Source organism: Centroberyx gerrardi, chromosome 7 (genome assembly GCF_048128805.1).
Source record: "Centroberyx gerrardi isolate f3 chromosome 7, fCenGer3.hap1.cur.20231027, whole genome shotgun sequence".
Classification (NCBI taxonomy): Eukaryota; Metazoa; Chordata; class Actinopteri; order Beryciformes; family Berycidae; genus Centroberyx; species Centroberyx gerrardi.
The window spans coordinates 20,546,502-20,564,998 of NC_136003.1; the positions used below are offsets into that span (position 1 = coordinate 20,546,502).

General features: G+C 42.6%; 2 protein-coding genes across 2 annotated transcripts in view; one reads left to right on the top strand and one right to left on the bottom strand.

Moving 5' to 3' along the window:
* The window catches only part of tbcd (tubulin folding cofactor D), a 30,401-nt gene extending 12,106 nt beyond the window's left edge, over positions 1 to 18,295 (bottom strand). The window contains exons 1-16 of the mRNA XM_078284487.1: positions 17,790 to 18,295; positions 17,589 to 17,639; positions 17,393 to 17,490; positions 17,183 to 17,284; positions 16,873 to 17,019; positions 14,589 to 14,644; positions 13,870 to 14,002; positions 12,925 to 12,970; positions 11,015 to 11,147; positions 10,438 to 10,580; positions 10,272 to 10,332; positions 10,048 to 10,122; positions 9,795 to 9,889; positions 4,312 to 4,468; positions 243 to 300; positions 122 to 151 (exon numbers count right to left, since the gene is read on the bottom strand). Of these exons, the coding sequence (XP_078140613.1) occupies positions 122 to 151; positions 243 to 300; positions 4,312 to 4,468; positions 9,795 to 9,889; positions 10,048 to 10,122; positions 10,272 to 10,332; positions 10,438 to 10,580; positions 11,015 to 11,147; positions 12,925 to 12,970; positions 13,870 to 14,002; positions 14,589 to 14,644; positions 16,873 to 17,019; positions 17,183 to 17,284; positions 17,393 to 17,490; positions 17,589 to 17,639; positions 17,790 to 17,976 (1,572 nt within the window). The 5' untranslated portion in view covers positions 17,977 to 18,295. The remainder of the gene's footprint in view (positions 1 to 121; positions 152 to 242; positions 301 to 4,311; positions 4,469 to 9,794; positions 9,890 to 10,047; positions 10,123 to 10,271; positions 10,333 to 10,437; positions 10,581 to 11,014; positions 11,148 to 12,924; positions 12,971 to 13,869; positions 14,003 to 14,588; positions 14,645 to 16,872; positions 17,020 to 17,182; positions 17,285 to 17,392; positions 17,491 to 17,588; positions 17,640 to 17,789) is intronic.
* znf750 (zinc finger protein 750) lies at positions 5,602 to 9,767 on the top strand. Its single transcript, XM_071922889.2, has 3 exons — positions 5,602 to 5,802; positions 7,248 to 8,545; positions 8,671 to 9,767. The coding sequence occupies exons 2-3, from the start codon at positions 7,269 to 7,271 to the stop codon at positions 9,299 to 9,301; spliced, it is 1,908 nt and encodes a 635-aa protein (XP_071778990.1). The 5' UTR covers positions 5,602 to 5,802; positions 7,248 to 7,268; the 3' UTR covers positions 9,302 to 9,767.
* Positions 18,296 to 18,497: the final 202 nt, after the last annotated feature.

Below are 18,497 nucleotides of genomic sequence, written 5' to 3' on the forward strand. Positions count from 1 at the left end.
AAAAGCTTTCACTAACAAGACAAGTTTGAGCAAGACCTGGATATTTGGCAGGAAATAAACTTCAAATCACAGTAATTCTGTTAGTCATAAAGGAATAGTAGTCAGTACTGCGGTCACAAACCTGTCTGCCGACATTCTCCTGGAAAGCAGCCTGGAACAAAATGAGAGATAAAAATGAACTTCTGTCATGTAACTGTATATCTTAAGTTTGGCAAATTTAGGACGTTGACCTGATTGCGTACCGAGGCAGCTCTTCGGCAGTTGACATTTCGATCGAACACAGCTGTGATCAGCAAAGCACTGCAGAGAGAAACACAGACAGGGATGGATTGGAAAATACGAACGATCTAGAAAACCGCTGTCGAGAATTGACCCTGAGAAATGCCAAATGAATACAATGAAGAGGGCAGTAGAGCTTTTTTACCCAACAGCCATAGAATGTAGGAAAATGGAAGCTTTGTGGTTAGGCAACTTTCTGTAATCTTTACTAAATATACATTAGCATTTGTCAATTATTACACTATACTGTTATAAATTTGAATGGCCGTGTTTGTTTGATGTGCTACTTTGTGCTTTTGTTGCTGTTTATCAATAACCACTTCAATATCACTGTTGCTAGATACAGTGCACGACTGTAATTCACATTTAAGTCCATTTTATTTTGCTTGAGCATGCGTCTTCGTTAGAACACTCTGCAGCTTTGACAAACTGACATACGTTTTCATATTATTTCCTTCATTGTGGTGCTAACCCTGTCTTTGTTTCTGTACTGCTACAGTACACCAACTGTGAATCAACAGCTTTCATGTCAGATTTCAGATTTCATGTCTTGGTCTAGGTTAAATCATCACCAGGAAACTGACTGTGCTTGTGGTGCGCAGGTTCCCAGAACAGCAGGTTAAGTTGTTCTGGTGCCAATAACTTGACGCAGCTACTATATGATTAAGTATGACTTAACCCTGACCCTCCAGTACTGAAAGTTGTCTCTGTCGCTGATGCTTTGGCCTTAACATCCCTCCATCCTCTATTACCTCTTAATGTCTCAGGAGGGGCGTGTGTGTGTGTGTGTGAACGTTAGTTGTTACGGGGTCGTCTGCAGCCCATTCATTCATCATAGTGACAGCCTGACACAAACTGCTGTTGGCTTTGTTTGCTCTCCTCCCAAGTTCCCTGTCTCCTAACAGTAGGATCCAGGTCTGGAGCTGGACACCTTAGCTTTACTAACTGCCCTTGCCCTGCAGGCTTGGAAACAAAGACAGTCCTGATTGTACTTTCGATAAAGCCCTGGAGGATATTCTGAATCCTGTTTGAGGCTGCCGCAGTTGCAACAATAGACAGTGCATCTGTGTGCCTGTTGCACCATCATATGTACCTTAGCATAGGTATGATTGTCTGTGTGTGTGCGTGCAAGCAAGTGTCCATCACTTTGTGTGAAATGCCACAGTTACAAAAGTGAGTGAATATGTCGTCAAGCCGTGATGAGTAAGGAGCAGGACCCAGCTTGTCTTAGCCTCGCTGCCAAACGGCGACCGAAACCTACAGCAACAGGCGAAACCTGGCAGTGCTGTAGGCTAGGGAAAGGGAGGGTGTTGTTGCGACTGTCGATGATAATGGCATTCGCAGGGGTTCAAACTGACTCTGCAGAGCTGGTCTGCACAGTCACAGGCCGCAGGTCCATACATGCAGGCAGAGAGCAAAGGGAGCAAGGAGGAGGTAAACCGTTACTATTGACAAAGACTGAACGTATCACAGGATCATATTACACTGGTTGACGATTACATTTCCAAGGGATTTTAAGATTTTACTGATTATGTTCACAGGTAGTTCTGGCTTTTAGTGACATGTCAGACCTCCCCTAGAGAGCCTCAAGCAAGGCCTTCTTGGCCATTTTCAAGTCCAGACCAAAAGGGACTAGACGTTTGTTGTCTAGGTCCTTAGGCTTTGGACCATGCTGAAGCTGGCAAAAACCAGTGTCATCTTTTAAAGGTGCAATAAGTAAAACTTTTACTGACCCATAGGACAAAATGACCATAATATATCTGTGGAGATTTTACAAGGGTGTTGATCGATACCAATGACTGAACGATGACAGAGCTTAATAAAAGTCATAGATGAAGTAATAAACCTTTAAATCTCTTTTTGAGACATATGTACTGCCAGATTTTTAAATAATATATTTTGCCTATTTTATTTCCATTTTATTTGCCTGTTTTATTCATATGAACTGTTTTTCATATCTGCCATTTTTATTGTTTATCTCATTGACTGTATTTACTTGTCCGTAAAGCACTTTTTAACACTGTTTCCTGTGCTAATAGTTTGCTGCTACTACTACAACTACTGCTACAGTTAGTGAGGAGTGAGGAGTCAAGCCCGGCCTGCAGGTGCAACAGTATATAAACAACACAGTTAAAGAGACCCTCCTAAAGCTCTTTATCGGCCTGTTTTGGCTTTTTAGACCTGTGTATCTTTAGTTATGGGTCAGGCTACAAAATGGGTTGTACAAGAATTCAAAAGTACAGTAGTATTAGTAAGTTTAAATGAACATGGGCCTCTGCTGAGACAACATTTTCTCCATTTCACCTTTGAGCCAAAAACGTTTTAAGACCCTGGTGTTTTATGCTTAACTTACATAAATGTCAGTGAAAAAAGATCAATCAAGGGTGAGAACAAGTTTGATGTGAATTACTTGGCAGCGGGGAAGGTTTCATAGAAAGACAACACAGAGCAGGCAGGGACCTGCAGCTAAGGGATCATTTATGATTTATTACTCTATAATTGTGGTCAGAAAACATTTGATTATCAACTTTTGATACTGTAGTCACTTAGATTGACAACTGTTTGTGTGCTTCAGCTGTAGACTGCACTGCGGCCTGCTTCATTGTTCGTACCTGTGTGGTGCACAAAAGCACCACACAAGTAGCCTATGTCTGCTGGGGAATGCAATGACACGCAGAACTGATGTGCCATAGAAAAACTGGTTTGAGGCAGTAAATAACTGCTTAGAGGCAAGCCATACGGCGTCTATGCAAATTAGAACAAGCACACAATTCAGGATAAGCTGCGACTTATTTGTGAGCCTAATACAGCATATTGGTAACTTAAAACAACACATCCTGCTCCCATCACTTAATTGTTAGCTCTTAGTTTTTTCATACAGCATGAGGATACATTTAGAAGTGAAGTCCTGCATACTGGGCTCATCATAGTTATCATTAATGCAACTTTCCTGATTCTGACGAACCATCACTGATCTCAATGCAACTTTGGGATAAATGGATATAGATGATCAAAAACAGCCAATTAGGAAGACCACAGGGGCATCAATGACATCTAATTAACACAACTCTCATTGATTCATGCATTCATTCATTCATTCATTCATTCATTCATGCCAATGCATCTTTGGGATCAACAGATATAAATTATTAAACATCTCATTGCGAATGGGGGATCAATAGATATAGATGATAAAGCCAATCAGGAGAGGGGGAGGGGCTGACGAACCATCACTCATGTCCATGTGACTTTGGGATCAATATATATACAGTACAGTAAAGTCTTAGGCACATGTAAAAAAAAATCCATAAAATATATTTTTGAAAATATTTCAAAAATAATTAAATTAAGTTTCTAAATATAAAAAAATTATTATAATTATTATTATAAAGAGCAGTCTACTGACACACTAATGCAGACAACAAATAAATAAACATCTAAGACAAAAAATATAAAAAATATAATATAATATAAAAAAATCTAGGGTGCCTAAGACTTTTGCACAGTACTGTAGATGATGAAAAGCAGCACAAATTTTGTTCATATTTCTGGGACGGGCCGATGGAGCCAACTGGGAAAGAGGGAGGGCATTAAATGACATCACTAATCAACAGATTAGTGATTAGTGATTAGACAGAAACTCTCCTGTATGAGGTATCTCTCATATCAATGCAACTTTGGGATCAATAGATACAGTCAATCAAAAAACAACCAATCAGGAAAGGGGCTAATATATTCCCTATGGAGATAAGTGAAGTATCACATAATTATTATTATTACTTAGAGGGCAGGCTCCCTCTAAATGTCGGTGATCAGCCTACTCTGATGTGTAATGTGAGCTGTTAGAAACCAAGCACTATGTTACACTACATTTTCTCTTCACTTACAGAAAATCATGAAGGGAATTTATCAACACAGGATCCAGTTTATTCAGTCGGACAGATGATAACAATGTGTTCCGGGTGAGGTTTTGCAGGCATGTATGTATGTGTGTGATGGTTTTATGGTAACGCAAGGAAGAGGAAGGGTTACCTGGCAATCTGAGTGACAAAAGGCTCGAGCTCTGTAGGTTCATAGGCCCTGGCGAAGGACCAGCACACGTAGCAGGCGGCATCACGCACGTTGGAACCCACACTGCACGCACCCCTCTTCTCCTCATAGGTCAGGGACTTCAGAATGAGTGGGACAACTGCAAGCACAGACAACCGAAAAGGGATGAGTTTCTCTTGCCTCAAGATATAGAACATAGAATTTGGGCAAAGCGAAACACACAAAAGAAGCTACATAAGGCTGAGGACACAATACACAACTTAACAGACTATGAAAAGATTGGACTGATATTCAGATTTGTTTTGTCTTGCGTCATAGAGGCACACACACACTTCATAGATCACACACTACCCGACAAAACCATACAACCCTCCTTGTAGAGACACCAGCTCAAAACCATGCCACATCTCTTGATGACAGAATCAATTACATAAACATATTGTTTACTGTTGGCACAAGAGGCTACTGTAAGCACCAGCCAAAACAGTCTGCTAGACTTGTAACTGATTGACATTATAATCTGTACGAACAACATGAGTGGCAGGTGAGTGTGCAGTGAAATCACACGGCTAATTATCAATGTCTAAGGTAAGACGATCTGAATGCATGCTAAACATTACTTTGTGGTCCCTTTCCTCTTTGAGAACAACATCAATTATATCAGTGTTCTCATACATAATAATTTCCTAATTATTACTTCTATACAAATACATATGTAATAGCAGGGAGAGGAAGCACAACATGGTTAGGATGGTTATATTTTAGAAGTTAAGTGGTTAGCAATATACTATATTCGCCGTTCCTTAAGTAAATGCTCTAACTTTAGTCAGATTCTGTAGCATTGCATTCCTGAACACTCCTTTTGTTAACATAAAAAGTCAGGTAAAACTAAACAGTGTCAGCACCAACTTTATCTGCCAGTATGCAAATGTCGTGTTCACCATCTTTTCAGGTTGCTGTTCAAGTTAACTCGAAACTTGACGCTTTGATTTCAATCAACAAGTTATTTACAGTAAAAGCAAAATAATGCTTGCTCTACCCAACCTGATGATGCCTATGTGGTCATTTCTACAAAAGAGAAGAGAGAGATATAACAGGAAAGAGGAAGAGGGAGGGAGAGCCCCCTCCATCATGTAAATCATCGCTTGAGGCTTGACTAATATCAGGTACATCAATGTTGCCTGAGGGCCCTGCTGTTTGGGCTGAGGCCACACCTCCCAGTGAGACAACAGCTCAGAGAGAGGAACTCACCACACAACTAAACATCACTAAGTGGAGCGCACACATACACGATCACACACACGATCACACACACGATCACACACACGATCACACACTCACAAACACACTCCGGACTTAAACGCATATTGTAGAGAATATCCCGTCCAGACATCAACACTGGCTGTGCATCGTGGAGAGGCTCTCTGTTGCAGACCAAATACTCCGGAGACATTGTTGCCACAACCAGAACAGGTAAGACAATTTTAAGCATTAAGTTAACAATATCGGGACTTAGAGAGACCAGTTACTTATTTATGGTACTCCATCAGAGGGCCCGTGTGCTGTTGGCAATGACTGTTACTGCTTTGAGAGGGTACAGGTGTATTTGGGGTAGTAATAAGCTATGCACCTGTTACCTGTGGATTTTAATTATCTGCTGCCTGCACTGCCTGGAACAACGCACAGACAGTGCTGAATGCACCTGGTAAAGAGCTCCACAAAAAACAGTTCAAGAAGATACTTAGAACTAGAATATTGCCTTTTGAACATTTTGAACAACTATCGGCAGACTGTTCTGTACGTAGCCTAATATTAGTAAGGCATCATATGAGCTCATATAAAACAAATAACTCTTTCTTTAGTTTTGACTGGATTACATTCACGGTGAGGGGACACATTAACAAAAGGATTTCCAAATCAATTTGTTCTTAAGAAGGGAGTGGCTTTGCGTGCTACTACACCTGGACAGAAACTTGAGTGACAACTTCTTGCGACAGTGCATGACAAGCAGGTTCCTCCAAGCAGCAGCCAGCAACGCCTAACTCGCAGCTTTAGGTGTCTGTTCAGGCTTTCATTCGAATGGCTGGTTTCAACTGCTGCTACTCATGCTGGCCTGTTGCATCATGGGCATTCCTTGAAGAGCTCCCACTCATACTCTCTGTCTCTCCAGACTTGGTGAGCTCATTAGGTGATGAATGGGAGCCGAGTGCATCCCGCAGGTGTAGTCATGGGAAGCAGGTGGCTAGTGGTTCCCACGCCGACAGCATAGAGTTTAGTAGGGTAGAGAGAGAAAGCAAGTCTCGACATGCCCTCCAGGTCTGCCTTAGTGAGTGCCTAGTCTGCCAAACTCCTGCCTACCTAGCATCTTAGCGGGAATGGAATTATGGAATAGATGAGTGAAATGATTAAGAGAACAGATAGACAGACGGACAGATGCACGCCAAGTAGAGGCGTTTGTAGGTTGCCGCCAATCAACCAAAACCACACTGGAACACGAGTGCACCTATGCAAACGTGTGGGTATTTTGCATACAGTATATACTGTACGTTTTCATATTTGACTATTTCCCAATGTTTGGTGTCCAACGTGAAGTAGCAGCTGCAGGAATAGATTAGCCTGAGGGTGCAGTGTTTTGTGCAGCTAGGGATTTTTCTGCCTGAGCAGCTGAGGAAACATGGAAAGAAAAACCTTCCACTGTGAGCCGCTCTGCACCTGAACCAGTCAAGCAACTCTATTAGCCTAATACTCCTGAGTCAATTCAGTGAGAATGTGGCACTACACCTACAATGATTCACAATGAGTGCCTCTTTTATGCTTAAACCTGATTTTCTCCAAGAGCTATATCTGAAAAGAGGAGCTGGTAGAAATGTCAACACAACTAATTCTTCAACTGCCATGTCTACTCTGTGTTTTTTCAGTGAAAGTACACAAGAGTCAAGATGGACATGGTTCAGGAACGCAAGCCAAAGAGGCCCCACTACATTCCCCGACCACCAGGCAAGCCCTTCAAGTACCAGTGTTTCCAGTGTCCTTTCACCTGCAACGAGAAGTCCCATCTCTTCAACCACATGAAATACAACCTGTGTAAAAACTCCATCTCCCTGGTGTCGCAGAAAGGTGGGCAAACAGCCAGACAGGTCAAGCCCTTAGCAAAGGGAATCCCTTCTCCTGTCAAACTAAAGGATAGCTCAGGTCCCCCTCCTGCAATTCAGACCATTAGTCCCGAGAAACAGGGAGGTGTGGTGGAGAACAAATCCGAAGACGGTAGGAGTGGGGATGAGATGGAAGAAGTGGATGTCGGCTGTGACAGTCCAGTCAGGAAGGATAGTCAGAGTGTGGCGAAACCAAATCCAGCTACAGAGAGAGAGAACAGGGAGAACAAAGAAGCCAAGTCTCTGCCACGCCCATCTGCCTTCTCTCCTGTCACACCCAACCGTGACGGAGCAGAGGCCTTCAAGTCACCCGTGCAGAAGTCAGAAGATCCGCAACCCCCTGTCCCAACTTTCAGCCACCCTGCCTTCCCATGGGGCACGCTTTCATCGTCCATTCCCTTAAAACCTTTCCCCCCTCCCATGGTTCCTGAATACTCTCCTTATCTGCCTGACCGCCCCCTGTACCCGCCCTACTACCTCCCAGGAAACCACCATGTGAACGAGTCAAACCCTTCTTCCTTCCGACCAGAGTTTCTGGACCCCCAGAGGCCAGTGGTACCACAACCCATTGGCCCAGCTCACACTTCCCTCTTCCCCCAGTACCCATACTGCCACTCCCTTCACGTGGGGCCCCCTCTGCATTACAGCCTGTACAGACCCCATGAGCTCTCCATGCCCATCCCAGGATCCAGGTATCTTTTGGATTTGTATGGCCCAGCCTTTGGGCCTAAGGATTACAACTTATACATGCACCCGCGTCCCAGTCATGAACCCCACAACAGACCCGCAGAGGAGGAGAGCAACCAGGGGCAAAGTGGAGACAAGGAAACCAGGCTGAGCCCTAAGGCGGGCTGTTCGGCCTCGGGGTCCCCTGACAGACCCAGCCATTCACACATCATCCAGAGGGACACAGAGGCCCCACACTACACTGTCCTGGGTGAGCCCCAGTCCACCGCCCAACTAAGACACACAGCTCCAGCCTCGCAACCCATTCGAACAGATCTAAGACAAGAGGACTCCGCACAAACCCTGCTGCAGCTAAGAACTCTGCATGTGAATGGAGGGTAAGTAAAATCACCATATTCATTATCTATCAAGAAACAAATTGCAAATCAATGAAAATTAAACTTAGCTTAATTGAACTATGTTATAATTGCATTCTCTCTCTCTGTCTCTCTCTCTTTCTCAGGTCAGCTGAGAACAGCAGGTATATCTCCATGTCTGTTTCTGAGGAATGTCCTGACTCTTTGTCAGAACAAGATGATGAAGACAATACAGAGGAAGATCTGGCTCCCCTCAATCTCTCAACAAGGGACCAGGACAAAGAAACCGGCCCATCTGACCACAGAGCGACCTGCCCTGATACAGAGAAAATGCAAGGCGAGGAACTGCCTCTGAACCTCAGCCTCAGAGCCCCACACGGCAGCCCAGACCGCTGCTCCACCATCAGCCCTTCGGAAGGTCTTCAGCAGAGGCCGGATAGCCAGCTGGATGAGGAACCTTGTGACCAGAGGCAAACTGCGGCACTGGCACTCTGTCAGCTAGCCAGCGCAAGCTCTGCCGCCTCTTCGTGCGGCATCAGCGCTACAGACAGCCCCTCAGAGGAGTCCACAGAGGTTGGCCCAGACTCCGTCTCTCCTCCAGCTCTGGCCCTTATGGAGAAGACCAACTACCCAACCAAGGCTGGGCAGAACACTAAGCCAAGGGGGCTGAAAAGAGCAAGCAGTGGCCAGGCTGTGCACAACTGCCAGAAACCAAACAAGAGAGCAAAGGGGAAAGAGTCAGGGCGGGCTGTGAGGAGGAGGCCTCGTTGTTGCTAACAACTATAGACTATGTAAACTCTGAACGGTATAATATTTGGACAGACTATCTCTAACTTTCACAACTGCAAGCCTACACATGAAAAGATCAACTTCTAGAATGTCAAACGTTCAAATGTTTACCAAGCACTGAAAAATTAGAGAATTATAACAGGAGCAGCATGTGACATTTCTGTGGTACGTCCACAAGGTCAACTGCAAAACAAATCTGCTTATATGCAGAGACTTGATGTCACAGGTAGCTAAATGTGTATATTATGTCTCACACTTCATTGGAAAAGGTGAAAGACACTGTTTATAAGGGGTTTTAATATTTAAATCTGAACAAATGGTTTTTTTTTGTAATGTATAAAGTTGACTACAGGGGTTGTGGTTATGTAAATATTGCTGATGTGTTGAATAGAAAAAAACAAACAAACATAAAAACTGACTTGAAACAATAATCCATGTGTCTTATGATGACTATTATAATGTGAATTTTGTCGACACCTACCGTCTGGCAGTCTGGAAGGCAGCAGCAGGCCTCTCCTGCCCAGCTCTGCCAGTGCCAGACAACCTCCATGCCAAGCGTTGTCTGTTTCCTGGAAGCTAAAAAAAAGCACACAACACAGGTCAACACACTAGGTCACACAGGGACAAAAAAAAAAAACACTAAAAGACATAATAAATGATGAATGACAAACTGAGATTAAAGTTGCATAGCGTGACAGATGGAGCGAGCCAATATGCCTCCAGTGTGATCTTACCTGAAGCAGTCCAGCACTGATCCAACCACCTCATCTGCCAGCTCCTTGGGAAGCCTCCCAGTCACCCTCCCAATGCTGACAGATAGAAAACAGACAATTGCTGTAACACATCAACAGTTTTTCAAAAGAGGTACCTTTGATGTAAAGACTAACACAGAGAATAATGAGCAATAATGATGTCTTCACATTATATATTATATCAGTGACACATGCGCAGATTTTACCCCTTAGCTGCAGACCAGCGCACAATTGTTTCCTTGTCTTTCAGTCCCACCAGCAGTTGCTCTGTGAAATAACACACATACAAACATGTCATTGCCTGAGCAGAGGTGATGCAATAACACAGTACTGACAAGGTTTATAAACAACTGAGCGGAGGCAGAGACGGACCAATAACGTTCTCCACTTCTTCAGGAATGTCGTAGTCCTCCTCCTGGTCCTGCATCTCAATATCAGGAGTCACAGCGGCAACGGTTGATGTAGACTGGGACACGGAGAGGTTGGCTGCTAGGGAGCGGTTTCCTCTCTGGTACCTGAAAAAAAACACAAACACACACACACACACGCTTTTGACACACAAATTTCAGGGGTTAAGTTTTGATCAGCTCCGTTTCCCATTTGGTCCAGCCAGATCTCCATAAGTAAAATAAAATTAGGTTTGTTGTGATATACATATATGACATCACTGACCATTAAAAGTCTAGCTGGCAAGAGACCTGTCATTAAGCAGTGTCCAATTTGTGTATGGGGAGGTGGGAATCACTGCTGGTTTAATATCAACAAGTGTCTTTACATTGACAGTAACAATGTCTCTGGACTTAATATAGTCTAAGTTTTATGCTGTGCAAAAGCACAGTAAATTTCCTTGTGTATAAAAAGTGCTATACAAATAAAGTTTTACTTGACTCATTTTGGCAGTGGACCTAGTTTTCACAGTTAGATATAAAGGGCAAGTCTTGTGTCTGACCTCCACTTGGCCAGACGTGGCTTCAGGAAGGTGAGGCCAAGCCTCTGGATCAGTTTGACACCCAGCTTCCTCAGCGTAGCCTGGCTGCTCTCTGATATACGTTTCTGCTCCAGACACTGCAGAACTGTAGGAGCTGTGGAACAAATATACCAGCAGATAAATGTTATCTGTTGTAATACTGTAATTGAAATACAAACAACACATTGATATCATCCATGTGTCCCCGTATATCATCTTAACATGGGGCTCTGCCAAGGACACAGTGATGATTTGGTGTTCATGTTCTCATCACTTAATGAGTAGGTTGACCAGTGGGCAAATCTTCTAAAAACTCTGTGCATTCCTTTAAGATAAAGTTTATTTATCTCTGAGACGAAATGTATTCAAGTCATTGCAGCAGCAAACAATAGCACAGAGATAAAAGTACAGCAAATAAAAAAATATTGAAGACACATTTTTTTCATCATGCGGTTACAGGGTTCCTTTTGGCTAGAAAGAATCCTCGCTATGTTGACTACTGACAGATTTAAAAATGTACATATGTTTGCAGTTTACAGTTACACCAACAACAAACCATTATAGCTGGTGTGGACTAGGCTTACACGCTGGCTGCAACTGGATTCTCTCTACACAAAGTGACGCAAGTAGCCAGAAAGTTGCACTGGATCAGATGTCCAATAAAATCACAGACCATCACACACCATATTTATGTATGGAGGTGCTCTCTGTTATCACAATTCTGTTATTATCATTTTTTAAAGGGAAACATCACCTGATCTAGGCATTCAAATACTACCCCTCTGGCTTAGAACATTTCGATAAAGATTTGCGAACACGAACAACTCTGTACCACAGGCAAAAACAACTGAACAAAGACTAATAACGTAACAACGTGATACTTTATATTGATCCCTGAGAGGAGACATTCAGTTTTTGCTTGTCCCCTCCACAGGCGGGTCAGAGAGCACAGTCGGGTACAGAACAGCGCCACCGGAGGTGCTATGGATTCAGCATTTTGCTCACCAACACTTCGGCAGGACGCATGCTTTATGTCACAGGAGCTTAAATCCTAGTCCTTCTGTTGAGGGGTGGTTTCCCTACTCACTATGCCAAAATCTATTACAGATTATACAGCTATAATTTGTGATGTCATCAAGCCACAGAACCAAAGTTGCTCCATTTATAATGAATGTGACACTGACTTTGCAGGGTCATGGAATACTTCTGTGAGCTTTAACTCCCAACTGACTTTCACATTACAGCAGTGATAACTGATCGGAACTGTAAATTATGCCCATACATCCATAAAATGTATAATACATAAAACAGTCACTTTTTCTTTCATTTGTATTAGTGAATGGCTGTTTCATGGCATAGTAAAACTGCCAAATACTGGCATTTTGTTATGTTCCCCTTCCACTGTTACACTTCTTATGTAAAATGTGAGAAAGGCTTTCCTCATCTAAATACAACAATAGAATACATACAAAAACATAATCAAAATGACATGAGCGGTAGATTGAAGAAGAACATCAAATGTCTATGCAAGGCAGTTTAGAAAAGTGCTAGAAAGTTGATGAATTTACCTTTATAGCACAGATTGCACAGGGTGTTTACATGTTTTATGATATACAAAAAGCTTTATCATATGAAGAAGAATCTACAATCTAAAAACAATTTTGCCCCTGGAGTGAAGTTATACAATCAAGTATTTCCATAAATCATATTAACCATTTTCCATGTTGTTTTTTTTCAAATAGGATTGAAATTTCTATCAGGCTGTGGCCAACTCAACTACTCTAGTCCTGCTGAGAAGCTTATGAGACCAATTTATTTGGAATAAAAGCAAATTAGTTATGTTAATTGATTATTTCACTGCAGGTAGGCATAACCACTGAAAGGACACTTACCATACTGTAGTAAGTCATCTCGTTTTCCATGTTTGAAAAGCTGTGCCTAGGGGACACAAACAAGACGACCAAATCAATTCAAGATACTACGGTATATAGGCTAAACCTACAGCATTTACATTTGTGAATGCATCACACATTTTTAAACAATATATTTCACTGACAAAGGATTCAAAAATAATAATAACCCATCTCTCTCAGCACCACATTTCATATTAGCCAGTTTCATCCTCCTGGACACTTACATTCTTAAGTCTTTGCAGCATTTTTTCCCTGAATATCCACAGAAAAATAACTGAAGAGTAAGTATGGGACCCGCAGGCTTGCTCTCTGAATACACAGAGCCAGTTTTAAACGCCCCGAGCACCACATAGGTTGTAGCTAGTTTCATCTCACAGACATGAAGCAAAAAGGGACGGTTTCTAAACATGTAGTGCAAGTTTCTGTGCCAATAATATGAATGTCATGTTCTTGCTTGAGGGCTGCATTAAATTAGCATAGCTGATAAGAAGTGATTTGAAAATACACTGTATCATTAATAATGATTTGCAATGAGAGTAGGCTTAATGTTCCAGGCGTCAGGAGAGACGGTGGGTTGGAAATGGGGATTTCGTCAGAACTAAGGTCCTACGGCCCCTTTCTCAATTGCCGAAGAACCGTTTAGCTTAGAGCGGTAGATTAACTTCACACAAGTCACTTGACGCAGCAGATCCAACACACGCAGCAGGTGCATTACACACCTGCCAAAACCACATTAGCAATTGTGTGAAACATACCAGTCATGTCAGCTCTTGTAAACTACCCTCTGCAAGTGAGAAGGCACACAGCAGTGCGCATGCACAGACTGCACAGGCTACAAACAAACATACACACACAGCCACACGCACATGCACACACACACACACACAGTGGACATGAATGTGCTTGGTGAGCTTGTGTGTTTACCAGAGACTGCAGAGCACCATCCAGCACTACTATGTCCCCCATTGACTGGTCATTGGCCTGGGATATAGTGGTGAGGCTCCAGTCCAAGAAGTCTCCCAGGCGCTTCTGCTTCACATCAGGGCGTGTCATGAACCTGCACAGTCAAGTGTAATAAGACAAGAGAGCAATAACAGGTTACATGATGTGGCTAAATATGTGTTCACATCAATGATGCCATCCCAAATACAAGTTTGCCCTCCACTGGTTGGAAAATGAATTACACCCAATAACTTGTCTAGTTTGTAGTTTGTGGGTTTTTTGAACAATAAGCTGTCCTTGATTACATAGATAACTTGATTTTTGAGTCCATGATTGAGGTTGGCTTCAGATGAAACACATAAAGTGGACAATCAACCACTTGATTTCAAGACAGAGCTATGCAATCACCATTGACTTTGTTAGTAGGCTACCCAGTACACAAGGTGTTGATGTTAATGGGTGTGGTTTATCTTTAAGGATAAGAAAATGCCATATTTTGATTATGCACACTCTATTTGATGGATATTACATACTAAGTATGGTAAAGGTGGGTAAATAAGTCTGTGATTTAGTTTTAGTTTAGTTAGGAAAAAGTAGTTTTAGGAAAAAAGGTAGTGTGGTGATATCTCCTCAACCTGTGATATTTTTGGAGACAATAATCGTACAGTGAAAATATCGCATCATAGTGGTCGCACACTTACTTTGACACCAACACAGATGCAGCATCCCTGGAGCTATCAGTGACAGTTAAGTAAGACTGCAAACAACAAAAAGCATGTTATTCATATAATAACATGACTGTAGAAATAATTATAGGCCATCATAACATATTGTACATTGCAAGACATATTCATTCATCCAGTGACATCTGGCAAGCTGGACTAAATGGATTTGACCAATTTTGTTGTGTCACCTTCAAATCCAAACCAAAGCTCCCTCAAAGGGGAACTAAGAAAAGAGACACTCAAACAACCAACTAAACCAAAGAAAAAGGGGGTCAGGTGGGGAGAAAGTACACGCATACACCCATGGGAGTGCCTCTTGTATTCTCATACATATTAATGACCAGGAGTGGGCCGTCACAGCAGCTTAGGCTGTGATTGCTATTTCAGTTAATGAAATTCAATGGTAAGAGCACAAACTCTTAATCAGCATTATGCATCATTTATAAATAATAAAAACATTCTTTGAATACATGAACCCTGGAACTACAAACATAGCTACAAATCCTACAAAGGCTTAACAAATTTAGTTAAATCCATTTAGACCTGCTTATGGACTCTCTTCTTAGAGTCTTCTCTTTGGTGAAACAAAGTTAGTCAGGAAGAGATATCCTTGGTTTGTTCCTTAGTTTGAGTTTGAATTATTGCTTTAATCTTGGACTGTCACTGACTTTCTAACTACAGACAGTTAGGAAGTGATTATTAGTAGGGATGCACCGATCCGATACTGATATCGGATATCGGTCCGATACTGACTCAAATAGCTGGATCAGGTATCGGTGACAATGGGGCCGATCTATTCAATTAAATTCTATGTTTATGTCTACGTGCGCATACTATGTCATGCGTCAGCAGCGCGCCGGTAGACCCGGCCATTTGCCTTCGGTCCGTCCGGTGGCTCCTCCGGTCCAGCACATGGATGTATTAAACTAGGTCCAGCAGCTCCGGAGGATCCCGCCTGCCGCGCGCAGCGTCTCGCGCACTGAATTCTCGCTCATGGGGCGCGAGCCTCCCGCAGCTAGCATCCAGGTTAACAAGCTAACCTGGCGCCCAACCCTCATAACAGAGCCGGGGTCGGGGTGAGCTGACCGGGGGTCGGTGCTGATGCTCGGTAGTTAAAAACACACCTGCATGAATACTTTGTCTCGGTTATATGTTTAAACTCTCCCGGGTCACCGCGCGGCCGAGCAGGCTGCCATTTAACCTGCTAGGTAAAGTAGTTTTCCACCAATTATACAATCAGCGCGTCCAGCCAGACTCCATTCATAAATCCAAGGTTTACGGGGACTCGGCTGTAGGTCAACGTTGTTTCCTGCCACAACACGATTTAAAGTGTTTTCCGTGTTCGTCAGGTACTGCTGCTCCATTCGGCCGACACATAGTCAGACTAACATACCTTGATTTTTTTTCTGAGGGCTGTTTCATAAAGCAAGATTACCAGTTAAGCCAGAGTTATTTCAGTAATTTAGGCTTATTCTGCATATTTTTAATGTTTTGTTTTTACCAAGTTACTTGTTTATACTACTTGTGTGAATTGTGATTTAATTTATCAAGTTTGTTTGCACTAGTTTGTGACTTAATTGTGATTTAATGTTTACATTTTGTTCTCATTTGATGCAGTTGTATTGTTTTATACTGGAATTTTAATTCCTGACCAATTTGTTGCTGCATTTAAAAGGTTTACACTTGAATTGTAATTCCTGTTAATTTTGAAGATGTTTTACCAAGTTGCTGGAGCACGATTATTTATTATTTTAATAATAAATAACAATTGAGTACATTTACTGTATATCTATGTATTTATTTGTTACATTTTGTTTTACAAAGTTAGGAAAGCAATGTTAAAGTCAAGCCTGATGTTGCTTTACACATAAAAGAATGATCCCAGTCTCTTCCACACAGTGAGGCATAGCCTACAGTTTATTAATTAAACACTGGTATCGGATCGGTACTCGGTATCGGCCGATACCCAAAGCCCAGTTATCGGTATCGGTATCTGGACTGAAAAAGTCGGATCGGTGCATCCCTAATTATTAGCCATTAATCGTCTTCCAAGTGTGATTTTGTAGGAAGAGGTTTAATGGGGAATTAAGTTCCCTGTGTCTTAACTGTCACATATTTGTTTCTTTTAGATTCTTTTTTGGGGAGCATCGAGTCTTGATAACACAGTCCTGCCATTATGCGGAGCTAGGCCTAGAGTTATACAATAAAGTCCACAATGAAAGCAAAATAGCCTTAACAATATGTAATATTCTGCTATTACCTTAGCAATAGCTAGGATGCGGTCCATGATGGGCTCTCTGGCCTGGCCACCGTCTGACTCCAGATGGCCGTCCAGACGTGAAAGGTCAAAGGGTATGAGGCAGGTCATAGACAGCCACAACAGCAGCATGTAGCGAGTTTCCCAAATCTAAGATGAGTAGATGGTGAGACATATTATCGGTAAATGATTGGTAAAGTCGACAACAATAAAAATAAAAGCCGAGCTTTAGGAACAAACCCACACAGGTGGAACTGCTCTGTAGGCTTGGCTGTTTTTTCTCTTGGAGAGTAGTATTTAATGCCAGTCTCACCTCAGTGTCTTTGGGATCCTGCCTGGACAGCAGGTCCAGAACTGGCTGGACATTGGCCACCTCATGAGGAAACAGCTGCATGAAGACTTTATAGCCTCTCACCTGGTCAGACAAAAACACAGGCAGCCTGGTCTGGTGGGTTTCACTGTAACAATGATTCAGCAGAGCACAAGCTGGTACCCGCTAACAAGAGTTCTGTTTCTGACTGACCTTAGAGATGATGTAGAGAAACTTGAAGCCCAGATGAACCAGCAAGGGGGGAGACTTCTCACTCCTCACTAAGTCCAATATCATGTTCAACATCCATTCTACGAGAAAATAAACAAATGGTGCTCATCATATGTCCATTCTCCAAAGATCAACCAGCACTACTACTACTAAGTGAATTAAACGTGTCGTGTTTTACCTAGATGTGGATCCAGCAGATGAGGCTGCTCCTGATATCTGTTCATGATAACTGTGAAAATAAGAACATTGACTTTTGTGACTAGCCAGCAAGCTAAAGCCAACGATCCAAAACACTGACTAAAAAGGGCGTATTCTATTTGAGGTTATACGTGATTTTTTTTTTTTGTGTTACAGTATGCATCCAAGGTGTCTGTCTCACCCAGGAATCTCTGTGTAGCAGACTCCCTTGTCACGATGTCTCCATGGACCTCCGGCAGGCTGGCGATCAAGGCTCGGGTTTCGGCACTCTCACTGAAGCCCCCCAAGACACTAGCTTGGGCAATCACGTCGGGTTCGCCTCCTCCATCACCACCGTTACACCCATTTTCTGTCTCCGCCAAAGCCATTTTGCTGGACTTTCAACTATAAAAATGTCTCTGATGACTTTGCGGTTTAGGTGGCTTGTGAGCGTAGCATACAGCAGCTAGCAGCAGTTCTATTAACTAGCTAGCTAACATTAGCGCTACGACTGGTTATGTCTAGCGAACGGAATGTGTGTGGGTGTGAAAACAACTTGGGAAAACGACAAGAGTTTATAAAACATATACAACGCGGCTTTGGTTAACCGGGGTTAATGACATATTATCGTGAAAATGAATGTAAGTGCAGTACAACGAAATTAACTTAGCAAAACCGGAGCAATAACACTGGCATCAGTGGTGTAGTTGTTGGTCCCCGCCCCGGCCGGTACGGTAAGCGAGAAGGTTCACATTCATGGCGCCTCAGAAACTGTAGACGTACAGATACAAATTAACACAGCCAACAGAGGACAAAAGCTCTTGTCGTTCTACACTTCTGTAATAACTTAATAATAGTTGAATTATCTGTTAAAACCTAAGACCATACCACATGTGTACGTGTATTATTT

What these genes read in the sequence shown, in the direction of transcription:
- znf750 (XM_071922889.2), top strand. Translation starts at nt 7,269, where the DNA reads ATGGACATGGTTCAGGAACGCAAGCCAAAGAGGCCCCACTACATTCCC. An exon ending in ACTCTGCATGTGAATGGAGG is followed by an intron (nt 8,546 to 8,670) that starts GTAAGTAAAATC and finishes TCTCTTTCTCAG; the next exon opens with GTCAGCTGAGAACAGCAGGT.